The sequence below is a fragment of the Ostrinia furnacalis genome, unplaced genomic scaffold (assembly GCF_004193835.3).
Source record: "Ostrinia furnacalis isolate ACB-3 unplaced genomic scaffold, ASM419383v2 OfSCF5472, whole genome shotgun sequence".
NCBI classification, from domain to species: domain Eukaryota; kingdom Metazoa; phylum Arthropoda; class Insecta; order Lepidoptera; family Crambidae; genus Ostrinia; species Ostrinia furnacalis.
In genome coordinates, this window is record NW_021135711.1 from 257,021 (window position 1) to 271,340 (window position 14,320).

Genomic DNA, 14,320 nt, shown 5'->3' on the forward strand with positions numbered 1-14,320 from the left:
GTCGCCACTCGAGAACTTTCCTGCCCCAACGGCCATCGTCTCTACGAGCTATGTGCCCCGCCCACTGCCACTTAATTTTAGCAATTCTGTGAGCTATGTCGGTTACTTTGGTTCTCCTGCGGATCCCCTCATTTCTGATTCGATCACGCAGGGAAACTCCGAGCATAGCCCGCTCCATCGCCCTTTGGGTGACCTTGAGCCTTCTAATGAGGCCCATAGTAAGCGACCACGTCTCAGATCCGTATACCATCACTGGCAACACGCATTGGTCAAATACTATGTAGTATGACAACATTTTTGTATATTATTTTCTTAACAAAAAGCCATGCTTTTCAGCATAAGCTGCCACGAGAGTAAGGCTCGGTTTCCACTGAAGTGGAGAGAATCTGATACGAGAAGTTGAATAAACAATCCGATTTAGATATATCACCTTTCTGCTCATCTTCGGTTCGGAAATCTATCGGCATGAAAATGCTATATTTGGGATGTGTATAAGTGCCCTGGAAAGGGCCTATGTACTGATTAAACTATTTCATTTCAATGAGGGTTTTTGCGATTGAAAAATCCGCCAGATGGCAATACGTAGACGCGAGTTCCAAATGCTGCGTGATTGGTGGATTCTGACATATCTGTCAATGTCATGTCAAAAATAACCAATCATGCAGCATTTGGACCTCGCGTCTACGTATTGCCATCTGGCGGATTTTTCAATCGCGAAAACCCTCATTTAATACTAATAAAGGTTACTTCCGCTATAAAAATTACATAAATCTTGCTTTGTTTAGAACAAGATGGTGTCTTATTAAGTGCCCCTTAAAGTAACGGTTCTGAAACGTCATGTAAGAAAAAACAGTATTGATAGTTGCACCCTCCTGTCACTGTAGTGTTATCCAGCATATTTATATCGCCACTAATAAATGATCCGCATTCCAGGCAAAGAAGTAGACTGGGTGCAGTGCGACGGCGGCTGCGACCAGTGGTTCCACATGCACTGCGTTGGGCTGAGTCGCGGCGCGCTGCGGGAAGACGACGACTACGTCTGCGGCTCCTGCGCGGCCCGCCCGCGACACTGAGTTGCGATGCGGTGCGACCCGGCGCGTACGCAAGTGGGTTAGACTGGACTGTTGCGGATGCTGTGGCGATGGTTGATTGTTGGTTGGGATGTCGCAACTATTGATAGTGTAAAAAGTGGTAATTTTATTGATAACTTGCGATGATATTTTGAAAATTATAAATAACTTGAAAAAATCGAACTGCCTAAGGCGGGAATTGAACCCACGACCTTCCAATAGTTTGAGATGCGACTCTTAACGCTAAAAATTAAATAACTATTGCGATAATATTGATAGGAAACGCCGTCTACGTAGTTTCGGGTCTATCTGTCACTGTCGCTCATGCTGGCATCTCGCTTTGCGCAAGAAGGATGACAACATTCGAAACTTCGGATAACGTTTTCGGAGTATCCCCGCAGCTCCCCTCTACAACAACTAAGTAATATTTATAACAGATTCAATTCTGCGATGGTTCTGCCGGTATTCCCTCGAGTAAGACGGAGTTAAAGAGCCTCTGAAGGACCTTCAGTTGTTTGAAAGCCATCCTAATCTCGTATAGGCTGATGTCCGGGATATCTTCGGTATAATGTCAAATTTTCTATCACTTCTGGGTGTATCTTATGTGGGAGGGAATAAGTTACGTTTAGAAAAAGGATATGATGTGATTTTGGAATTATGCACAAATCATTGAGTTACTCTATCTAGTGAGGCACTAAGGGAAATAATATCGATAACTTAACGATTTTCATACTTAAATGCTATCAATACTGCTAGTTATTATGTGTATTACCACATTTTGCACTATCGATACTTCATTCGATATTCTGACAATAGTTAATCGATTGTAATCTATCGAGCAGCATCTTTACCCGTTGTCTTTATTACACGCAGCGATACCGTTGTGAAATCTCACGGCTACTGACAATTTAATGAATTGTATTATCGACGGTGAAGTGCCAATACCTTCTAACCGATAATATATTTAAAATATTTTTAAGTATATTATTTTGGTATGGACTCTGCGTGATACTAAATTATCGATTTAAAAGAGTATTTACTTAACACATTGTGTACTAGCTTTGTAAAGAAAAAATGGGAGTATAACATTTTTGCTTAGTACAGAAAAAAGTTCATTAATTTAGATTAAGAATCAAGAAGATCAAGAAGGTCTCTTCTACACCCAAGTTAATGGGCCAAATGTTATTCTACCATTTTTTCAATAAACCAAATCAAAGTCGAAACTTTATAAGTTCTTGTTGCGCATATCACATGACAACATCACCACAGGATATATCGTAAGAACGATGATAAAATAACAGAGTATTTCAAATCAAAACCGACTGAAGTGTGAAGTGAATCGTGATAATCACTGTTCATCGTTAAGAGTACCTTGGCTAAGGATGCGCGCCGCGATAAGCTTTTATCGCGCCATTTTATCGATTTTTACAGTCTAATCGATAAGATTTTGTCACGGCGCGCATCCTAGCCTGGCTGCAATGTATAATCGTCTCATTTATAAATAATATTTTGATCAATATTGTTGAGTTATTCGTTCGTCCATTTTCTTTCTATAGGGAACCACTGATGGAAATGATTCAAGTATGTAACAATGTATGTACAATTGTATACTTAGATAAATAATTTTGTATCGGACTTAATGAGTTTGTCTTCTAAGACGTGGCGTGGGTGTGATTTTGATATTGTAAAGTACTGTAAGAATGCAAATAAAATTTCTGATATAGTGAAAATGTTTTAATCAAGTTTTAGATAAATGAAATCTAATCTTTTCGTCACAAATACGGTCTTTCTAAATTAACAAATTAATATATTTGCGATTTGTGTGTTGAATTTGTTGTTTGTTTGAAAGTTATTCAGAAATGTTATTTAATTAAACATTAAATAAAATAGATAAATCACAACGGGGATAACGTAAGGTCTAAAAAGCTTGATTTAGCTTTTTTCAGGCTATGAATTTACAGGCAAGTAGACACAGTAAAATCAATGTGGTACGCCTACACTAATAACTTGATGTTAGGTCTTTGTCCTTAATCGAATATCAGCCAACAAACACTATTAACACAGTAGATAAATCAAACAGTACGGAAGCTTCATACAAACGCTCGAAATCAGACTCACGCACACAGACGCACGCTTTACACGAACTCTAAGCGAACCTCGCAGTCCATCCGTCGCGAGTGCCGCGCGCGTAGTGTTTTTAGTAATAATTTTATTGCATGCACTGTCCGCTGTATTTTTAAAAAACATGCCACGAGTGTATTGCGTAGTATACGGCTGCTTGAACTCAGCATCTTCAAAACCAGAACTTTCATTTTTTAAACTTCGTAATAATTCTGAATTGTAAAAATGATTAAATATTACTTTTTAAATAAACTGCTTACATCTGATTTTGTAATAGTTCTTTTTAAATTACGTAATTACGCTTTTTAACAATTTATGTGTTCTATTTGATAAAGTAATTTGCTCCGCGCGCTTTTGTACTAAGTGATGAACTGTATTTAAAATGAGGCAATAGCTATGTGAAAGTAAGTATCCGGTATTTTATTTATGAGAATAGAATATCTTCTACCGGCCTCTAATAGTACTTAATCAATTTATTCCATTATGTATTCGATCATTATAGAACCTAATTAACGTTTTATTTTTTTGTTAACTACTTAGTCAATTAATTTATTCCATTAGGTATTTGATAATTAAAAAACCTAAATAAACGTTTTAATAAATAAGTGAGTCAGAACCTTATTAATTTTATAAAGATTAAGAGTGCCAACCCTAATACTCAGTTGAAGTGTAGGTATTTAACTCGCCGAAACGGCTAAGTTTCCGTACTGCTTTAGCTCATATATCTACTGTGCTATTAATATGGCTAGCTTAATTTCATAGACAATGCTGATACGGTTGAGGTTTCCGTGCCAATGAAATAAATTATAGATAATTTGAATTTGGATGGTGACAAACTACAGGAGACCTAACATTTAGTTTTTGTTGAAATACAAGAACATGCCACAAAATATTGCTGTGAAGCTTACAAGGAATTTCGATTAACCTTTAAAACGTTTGGCAATGACAAGTTTGGCATTCTCAAAATTTTGACAGCTCGAAATATTGTTGTTCCTTTCACGCGTAAAGTACAAAAAGGATAGCATTATGAAATAGAATACTCGGAATTATAATAAGAAAATATGGCAACTCAGGCGCGACTTTTCGGATACATCGAGCGAACTACGATTTCTTGATCAGCTGATGCGGTATTTCGTTGCTAATTAAGTAGTTAATTGGTTTCAATCGGGTATCGTTTATTGCAGTTGTTATAGAATTTTATCACGTTATAAGTGTTGTTTGATCAGTGTTTACATTTAGGGGAACGAGTCATCATTTTGTACAAAACAGTAGTAGAAAATGCAATATTTTATTTACATTTTGTTATGTGCAAAGTGACAGACTTACCTGCGCGTGCGTAGTTCATAAATGGGATTAAAGTGACGTCATGTATAATTACATCTCGCTTGCACACTATAACGAGTGAGCGAGAGAAAACATCCCTTTTTGATCTGCGTAGATTGCAAATATTTTTTCAATAGTTAATATCATTGTCGTTCAAAACGCCAATCGGCGTTGTAATTACATGTTACATTGATGTAGTAGTGCCCCTATCCATCAGTTTTGACGCTAACCTAGATCTGAATCGATATTACAGATCTGTCAGTCATTTGCTTGTGGCATATATCGCGTGCTCTTTTATATTGTATTCTTAATAATTTAAATCCTGCTTGAAGAACTGAGCGCATACTCATCTCACGTGTTTTGAGATAAAAATGAAGCTGGCGACTGATTTGAGCATTTCATTTTAATGTAAAGCCGGGTTCAGACGGGTGTAATGTGTAATGTAATCCACCGTGTAATGTTACACGAATTCTACGTGTGGACGGCACTACGAGCATTACATGTAAAGTGCTGCCCATACTATTACATTACATTACACGATACATTCCATTACGCGTTACACTTGTCTGTACCCGGCCTAACGTTAACCAAGTGCATGAGTTAGTTATTTTTTAAATCTCTTTGTCTAATATCTATTTGAACGCAATCTGTAATTTTCCTTTTTTATATTTAGCTCTTTAGCCCATAAAAGTGGCCTCCAGAGGAGTTAACGCCGTTTTGTGTCACAAATGAATGACTGTTAGTGTCAAGTCTTAGCATTTCAGTGTTATAAATGTTGTTACATTCAACTATAGTGATTAATAGAAGGTCATTGCAAGTTAACAGTCGGCGCTTGAAAAATAAAGTTAAAATATCATTTCATGCCTACATCGCTGCTGCGTTCAATTTTTATGTTGCCAGCCAAATATATTTTTGATATACCAATCGAGGTATTTAGGCTGGCATTACCATGTTTTTACCTTTACATAGCTAATTCAAATTTTCCATTGTTTTTGGATCTTAATAAGGTTTAAATTCGAATGGGAAAATAGCCATTGTCTTGTAAAAGCGATTAGCATCTCTATCCTACAACAGAGCTTACTTGGTATAGCAATAACTTTCGCGATTTTTATGTAAAACTTAGCGTTTACCCGTCAGGTAAGTAATACACATTGGTTTTGAGAAAGAGAGCTATATTTTAGACTTAATCGAGGCCAGATTTATGTATTGTGATATGGAGGCATCGAATTAGCTGTCTCTCTCTTTCTTAAGATCATTTTGTATCATTTTCCGACGGGTTCTGTAGTTCTTTTGCAACTTACGAGTGACGTGAAACGGTATTCGACAGATTTTTGTAAATATTTTTTTAAAATGTGAAAGTTTTATTAAAATACTTAGACGAAATTCGAAAAAAAAAGTATTTGGACAATTCGAAGAAACTGATAGATTAAGGAGTGACGTGCGGATGAGCGTTCGCGGAGCTCGCGAACATTTGCATTGTTTAAGTTCCAAGTCGGCGCAGCTAATTTTAGTTACTACAGTTTAACACTGGCCCTTCTTAATGAAGTATTAGCCGCTGCTTCGACTTGGACACGCTTTTTAAGACTCATTGTTTATATTAAGTTATAATATCTAGTGTGGAAATGTGTTTTTATTGACGCATTAGTTTTAGTTGCACTTTGGATACAAGTTATCTGTCAGATAAGTCTTAAGGCTCTTACACAAAGTTTCGCTTCTTAGCCTTCTATTAAAAATATACATCATGAAACAGAATCGCAGCTGTGTGTAGGAGCCTTAACCGTTAAGGCATCCTCTCACGCACCAACACTCATAAATTCGACTTGAAGTATTGTTGGTGCGTTTTCAGTTATGATTTAAGAATGAAAGATATTTTGTATTGAATTTGTAAATATGTAGCAGTGTTGTATATTTGCGCGTGTGCGCATCATTGTTAGTGTAATAAAATAAGAGCTTTGGCGGTTCGTCGTAACGTAGGGTGTGGCAAACGAGAGTATCAGAATCAGAACAGTGGAAGTTGGTATTAAAGTCTTGTGTCACGAAGAAAACACTTTATACGGTGTAATACTTATATTTCTGGTACTTGGTAATAATTTATTGTACGGATAGATTATTTTTTACATTTTGTATGGCCTTTTCAGCTTAAATCGACTATACTATACATAGATCTAATTTTGATTGCTTAACTTAAATAAGTTACATTAATCTTTCTAAGTAAATGTAATACACGTTTATATCGTTTAATATGTTTTAGTTTCTCGTAATATCAATTCTTAATCAATCAGCATTGATATTTAGACATCTGTAATGTATTAAATGTGATGTTAAAAACTATATTTTAATGTTGACTCGTGATTAGGAGGCTTTATATAGATTTCCACTAATATATTCGATCGCTGTTTATTCCGAGCCCAATGACAATTCTTTTGTAAGCGAAAATGAACTTAAACGCTTAAAAAAGAAAGCTTTTATTTATGTACAGGTAACCACGGCGGATGCCGCGAGCCATTTCTTAATTTAGTCCAAGTTTTTTTTATTAAATTTAAAAGTTTTGGATTGTTATAGATTTAGGTTTTGTGCTGGCGCGGTTTCTTACACATCATTAAAATAAAGAGTTTTCTAATTTGTACGAGTACGAATGTTGCATCGTGTTATATCGAATACAAGGAGCAAGTATGTTTGATCCTTAACGACAAATCTTGTTTGCTAATCTGTTCTAGTTCTTATTGGTGTGAGAATAGTCAATATTGTTACGTTTTTGCGTTGTTGACAGACAGTTGTTTTTAGACAACTATTTTTTTTATTTTGTGTAAGAAACCATGCCATTTAAGAAATTGGCTGTTAAATTGTAAGTAGCGAGTCACCTGGCCTTTTATTACCCGTTCGTTTGATCTCTGCCCCCGGGCGCGCTGTCCGATCGAATTGTCATGCGGTCGGATCGACTCGAGATCGTTTCTGTTTCGTTCAAGTATCAAGATTAGTTCGTCACCCTCCAATTATAGGGTGTCATAGTTTTTTCTATAAAATTTTTGAGTGAATAATTTTTCTTATCAATGGCCTCGGTAGTAAATTTATAGCGATAGGAAGTTCTAATTTGATAAATTGTTCACATGAGATCTGATATTTTGTAGTCAGATAAATCACATTCGGCCAAATCAATATGATGATAGGGTTTTTACAACTCTTATCTACATTTTATCTGACAATAAAAAATCGGATTTGTTAATTACAATCGATGCGATCTCGATTCGATTACGATCACAACCCGGTCTGATCTGAAGCTGAACCCATGTATGAAACGTGTACAGAGTGTAGCGAACATCGCCTGTGCAACTATACTGGAGACACCGCGACCATTTGTATAGCAAATTTTGTATTAAATTGTACATTTTCCAAATTTTGTCGCCATTGCGACCGTTACTGGCTAGCTCACCACGTATGGTTGGACAGGGCGACTGTTGTGTACCAAATAATATAGAATATTATAGAAAAATACTTTGTGGTTTTATTTAACAGGTCCCTATTCGGATATTGGAAATGGTAAAATTGATGTAAGTTAATGGTTTGAAATTAGTAACAATCAAAAGCAAATGATATGTATGGTGTTACGGAAAATATACCCATGTTTCCCTTGAGACTATAAAAAGATTAGAGAAAAGGTGTTTACAAACAATAGAAAAAAGAGAACTCGGATTCGTAACTCATCTATCGTCTAACTCATTTGGTCACGATGCCCTGAAAAAGTGGCAGTGTATATGTCAACAGCCTTCTTTTGTCTATCGTCATACTCCATCCGAGCTAAGAAAGATGATATCAACTCGTAGCATACAAAAAACAAAGATAAATCATCTTTAAACTAAATACGTAACGCAAGTAACAGATAAGGTCATCTTATCGTGTCATCTTGGCTTAACATATTTTGAGTATTTTGGTATCAACTTGTGACGCGTGTTATAAGAGTAGGTACGTGATCCGGCACAGCTGAGATTAGCCGAATATTCTGTACCTCACTCGTTCAAAAACCCTGCGCTGCCAGTCCATTCTGACTCCTTCCTCTTGAAAATCATCACAGGATCTGCTTGCATAGATTTCCTCACTTCAATCTCTTCGGGAGCCAACGGTTTCCCTCTGAACTCGTCTTCAATCTCCTGCAAAGTTCTTCCTTTCGTCTCGGGCAGCGTGAACCAAACGACAACAAGGTTGTAAAACAGAACTGCGGCAAAGATCAAGTACGTTCCATTCAGTCCCACACTATCCACCAATCCAGGGAACGTTTTGAGGACAAGGAACATGCACCCAGATAAAGAGACCATGCTTATCATTCCACCTATGCCTTTGTACTCCAGCGGGAATACCTCGCCTGCAATGACGTTCGGGAGAGGAACCGTTCCGGTTGAAACAGCAAAATATAGAAGATTGATGAGAATTGCTGGCAACACAACGCTTTCTCCTGATATCCAATTCTTGTTTCTGGAATACACATAAACAGCAATCGCCAGATGGCTGCAAACGCTTATACCGCCTGTAGCAAACATCATGGTGCGTCTTTTAGCTCTATTGATGACATAAACTGCTGCAGAATTTGACACGATTCTTTGAATATCTAGCACAACCATCCAGAGGTGAATGTTCGCTCCGGGTCCCATGAGATGAGTTAAAATCTTCGTGCAGTAAGCTGCCATCGTCGTTCCACCAGAAAACTGGAGCATGGCATTCGCGTGGATCATTACAATGATCGGCAAATAAAATTCCCTCTTCTTTATGGTGTCTCTGATACTTTTCAAGCGATTCTGTCTAACGCTTTCACCGATGGTTTTCTTTTCCATCAGAATTCTGGCATGGATCATGGCTTCTAGCTCTTCATCTTCGTCATCACCTCTCATCCACTTAAAGACTTTTCTGCAATCGTCATACCGTCCTTTGGAGGCCAGCCAGCTGGGAGATTCGGGGCAATATATTGTCATAGCGAAGCTGATAATTGAGAAGAACATGCAGATGATAGCGGTGGTCTTCCAGCTGAGTAGAGAGCCGAGCAGATGGACGAAGAAGATGCCAAACGCTTGCGCGAGGGACACCGTTGTCAGGAAAGCCCCTCGGTTCTTGGGGCTGGTGTATTCTCCGATCAGGACGGAGCGGAGAGGGTAGAGCATTCCGAAAGATAATCCGCAGAGCATCCTTCCGATGAATATTGCCTGGAAAGATAAAGAGACATTTTTAAACAATAAAAAACTAAGTAAAGTATTGAATCTCTCAATGTGATTAAAGTTTTCCTCCTTTCTTGGCTAATCAGGCACATAATGCCTATTGCCGACTATTAATCGAATAATTAGTATGTTAATTGACGTCAACCGTCGATGGTTTTTGCAGAAAGTTGAGTGAGCAGACTCAGAAGCAATAAAATTCAAATGAAGTTATTTAATACAGTTTTGACATAGGTAAGTGCGATGATATTTCTCCCTCACTCCTACGCATTGAAGTAGGTAAATAATACTTGCAAACCATAAGAGAGTAATGGAAAAATGCAAACGGTAAAGCTACAAGAAATGGTTTATGGAAATTCTTGGGGGGGAGGCCTTGGTCCAGCAGTGGAAGGCACTACATTGAAACAAAGATATTAAAATTACCAAAAGTAAAACGGTACGGCACCTGAAAGCTAGTGGCAGCGATGGTGATGGCCCAGCCGATGGCGACGGGCGCGATGATGGCGTAGTGCGCGGTCTTGCGGCTGCAGCTCATTAATACACTCAACATCAAGTAAACCGCACCTTCCGCGACGCGAACTTTAAAGATTTTCTTCTGACACAATCATGGTGCCCCAACAATATTGGTGTTATTTGAAAGCCCAATAAACAAACTTAAAGAAAAACACATTTAATTTTTTTATAAACAATTAACAGGTACCATAAATGTGACTTGAAAAAAGCCTCAGTTGGGGCTCATCTATGGGCCCAAGTAGACCAATTTTTGTGGTTATAAAACCAAATAATGATCTTACGTGTCCTTTTTAACAGATAGATAGCAATTAATCCCAATTTAACAGTTTTATAGTCATAAAGGTTGGCGTAACTACCTATTTTTTGAAAAAGTGACTCTGGATCCTTCTAAAGACACATTTTTGGGGTAAAAACCTTTCCTTTAATGAAATGAAGTTATGAACTAGATTTTCAAATGGTATCAATTAGAGATGAAACGGATAGTTGTTTGGCCGGATACCGGATACCGGATATCCGGCCTGCTGCTAGGCCGGATAGCCGGATATCCGGCGGCCGGATAGTTGGCCCATTGTCTCGTTGCATGTCGTGACGAGTTTAGTGCCGCACAGGTGCTTTGAACGCGATAGTAGACTAGACTAGTCACACTTTTCGAAAATCGAATCCGTCCGAATAGAATGTCAGATTTTGTCACTTTTCTAGGGGGCAGGCAGATCAATTCGGGCGATTTCGGTTGCTATCGTAAGTGTGTGATTGAATAGCGAAAATTAAATTAGTTTACTAGTTGCGTAATCTGACTGAACTGCATCAGTGAAAAAAAGATCGCCTCATCGTCATCAGACCATCAGTGAAAAAAAGATCGCCTTTTTTATTTGGCAATATTTCGACATTTACAGATATTTATTATTTATGTATTCGTCATTAGAGTTATTCACTCACGCCCAGAAAGAGAAATTAGTTTTTTGAACGGCCTTAATATGGCTTTTGTAACTTTTTGGACTTTAAATAAAAGCAGTCATTATGATAAGCCATTTTATTGATATTTACCTCAAAGATTAATGTAATTTAATTTTATGAATAGGAAAATGTCATAGTTTTTTAATATCCGGTATCCGGCCGGATAGTAAATTTAGGCCGGATATCCGGCCTACCGGATAGTTACCGGATATCCGTTTCATCTCTAGTATCAATGTTGGTGGAAGGAAAGTGGGGATGCATACGTTTGATAAGTGCTTGTCGCGGGAGGTGCGATTTATTTGATGCCGAGTGTAGTTAAGTTTAATAAATGAAAGGGAATGTCACCTGAAAGCTAGTGGCAGCGATGGTGATAGTCCATCCAATCGTGACGGGCGCGATGACGGCGTAGTGCGCGGTCTTGCGGCTGCAGACCAATAATAATAGGTACCTAATTTAATAAATGAAAGGGTACGTCACCTGAAAGCTAGTGGCAGCGATGGTGATGGCCCAGCCAATAGCGACGGGCCCGATGACGGCGTAGTGCGCGGTCTTGCAGCTGCAGCTCATTAAGTAATATAGTTAAGTTTAATAAATGAAAGGGAATGTCACCTGAAAGCTAGTGGCAGCGATGGTGATAGTCCATCCAATCGTGACGGGCGCGATGACGGCGTAGTGCACGGTCTTGCGGCTGCAGACCAATAATAATAGGTACCTAATTTGATAAATGAAGGGGTACGTCACCTGAAAGCTAGTGGCAGCGATGGTGATGGCCCAGCCAATAGCGACGGGCGCGATGACAGCGTAGTGCGCGGTCTTGCGGCTGCAGCTCATGAGGTGAAGCATGATGAAGGCACCCGCCATCATTACGATGCCGGTGATTGATGCTGGAAAGATATTCGAAACATTGGAGTTACTTAAGTTTGAGCAGTCCAGCTGAAACTTAAGAGCGCTTTCACATTTAGGCGATTTAACAGCGCGACTAACGCGAAAATTTTATATGTGACAGCGGATGCATGCCTTCACATTATAAAAACGCTGCTGCCGCGCTGTTGTCGCGCTTCTGACGCCCTAATGTGAAAGCGCTCAAGTAGCTCCAACATGTGGTATAAAAATAAAGGTTCGTGTTTAACGGTTTCATACATATTTAGACGGTTCATCATCATCATCATCATTTTAGGCACAGGACGTGCACTGCTGAACATAGGCCTCCCCCAATGATTTCCATATCGCGCGGTTGGTAGCGGCCTGCATCCAGCGCCTTCCTGCACTGCTTTATGAGGTCGGTCCACATTTTGGTGTTTTCCCTGCCCCATCTGCCATCATTTCTGCGTACTGACTCACCTTCACTGAAGTTTCAAATTCATCATAAGACGAAGTAAGTTAGCACGACAAGTCAATCAGCCAGTTAAGTAGGTATTCAAGTTCTGTCTTTCTTATCTTACAGGCTAAAACTGTTCATGGCTTAAGGTTAAAGAAAGATTGCAGTGCGGGAGGAATGGCGACGGATTGTGAGGCTTGCCACCGGACCTGGTGTGACGACCACGACCACTTTGGAAAGAGTGTAGCGACGAAGAAGATATTCTCAGACTTTGAATAAGAAGAAAACTGTTCAAGTATGAAATGTATCAACCAGCCTACCTATCCAAGACTCCTGCTCCTTGGTGAGCTGGATGGGCGAGGAAGGCTCACGCAGCTGCGGCAGCAGGATCGCTGGGAAGCCCAGCACGCAGCCATGCCCGATGATGTTGATGCCCACCGCAGCAGTCACGAAGCACTGTACATAAGGTATGTAACTGAACTATGATCCATAGACAACTGCGAGCAAGTTTGCACTTTAGGGGAGACAGAGTTGTAAAAGTAAATTTCTCTAAAACCTATGACAAAATTTTAAAGAATTATCCTTAGCATAAATAAACTTCCCTTCAGTACCTAAGTAATAAAGTGCAAACTTACTCGTAGCTATGAATTCTGGATAAAACTCAGTAAAACTCATTTATTTCTGTAAGTAGGCTTTAAAAAAGCACTTTTACACACGTCCCAGTATTAACTCTGTTGAGCGAACTATTGAGCTGTCATGTGCAGAACTGGACGACTATGTTATTGTATGTGTATATAGACCCCCATCTAGTAACTATGAATTATTTGAAACCACAATGGAAGAGGTACTTAGAAGAGTGTGTAATAGTTCAAAGAAAGTAGTTGTATGTGGAGACTTTAATATCAATATAATAGAAGATTCCTCTCTTTCAATACGGTTTTTAAATTTATTCAAATCTTTTAACTTGTTAAATCTTTTCTCTGAACCAACTAGGGTGACTCCAACATCAGCTACTTGCTTAGACAATATATTCTGTAACTGCTTAGTGCTAGAGAAATCAATAATAAATTTTGTTAATTCTGATCATTGCGGTCAAATAGCGTCATTTCAACACCATTTTGTGCCATCGAGTTCACATATACGCACAAATCAAGAGCTACTCGTGTGTGTTTATTCTATAGGCGCACATATAACGGTTATTGAGATAGAGCATTCTGCAAAACGTTACCCTGGCAGGAAATGCAATATCTCGAAAACCTGAAGACGCACAAATCACATTTTCAGCTCACATAATAGAACAAATATAAGCTATCTGCTCGTACACAGTTTTTCTCTTTCCGATCATTCGTTTATAATTTTCCTGCTAGAACAACGTTACTCCAGCAGGAATCGTTTTTTTCGTTTTGTACCAAAACGACAGCACGCACTAATCTCTAATTCGGCGCACATTTACACCATGTTGGGAACTAATTATACGTTCTACTCATATCACTCTAGGAGCTACTTTCCAGCTGGGGTAACGTACACGCAGTGGACGGCATTTTGAAGTTCTCAGTCAAACGCATCAACATGAAATACACACTTGTAAGTATTTTTTATATTAAAATTTCTTTTTAAATCAATATACTTATAAGACTATTAGTCTATTCATTCATTATCTAGGATCGGCAAAATGAAACAATGTGTTGCTCTTGTAAAGTAGTGATATTTTCAACAATACTCTATCATCTATTCACACATAAAACTTGTACTATTTTTATTATAGTAATGATATTAATTAGTATGGCAGCATTTTGTAAAACTCGACATAAAGTGGTATCCCA

At 38.5% G+C, this 14,320-nt stretch overlaps 2 protein-coding genes across 4 annotated transcripts in view; one reads left to right on the forward strand and one right to left on the reverse strand.

Moving 5' to 3' along the window:
• Kdm5 (Lysine demethylase 5) overlaps window positions 1–2,342 on the forward strand; it is a 57,057-nt gene extending 54,715 nt beyond the window's left edge. For all 3 annotated transcript variants that reach the window (XM_028316230.1, XM_028316231.1, XM_028316232.1), the window contains one exon: window positions 934–2,342. In XM_028316230.1, the coding sequence (XP_028172031.1) occupies window positions 934–1,073 (140 nt within the window). In that variant the 3' untranslated portion in view covers window positions 1,074–2,342. The remainder of the gene's footprint in view (window positions 1–933) is intronic.
• A 3,760-nt stretch (window positions 2,343–6,102) lies between these two features.
• On the reverse strand, window positions 6,103–14,038 carry LOC114361225 (facilitated trehalose transporter Tret1-like). The gene is made up of 5 exons (XM_028316210.1): window positions 14,023–14,038; window positions 13,726–13,754; window positions 12,818–12,977; window positions 11,921–12,063; window positions 6,103–9,703 (listed from the first exon to the last, which is right to left on the reverse strand). The coding sequence occupies exons 1-5, from the start codon at window positions 14,036–14,038 to the stop codon at window positions 8,519–8,521; spliced, it is 1,533 nt and encodes a 510-aa protein (XP_028172011.1). The 3' UTR covers window positions 6,103–8,518.
• Between the last annotated feature and the right edge of the window lie 282 nt (window positions 14,039–14,320).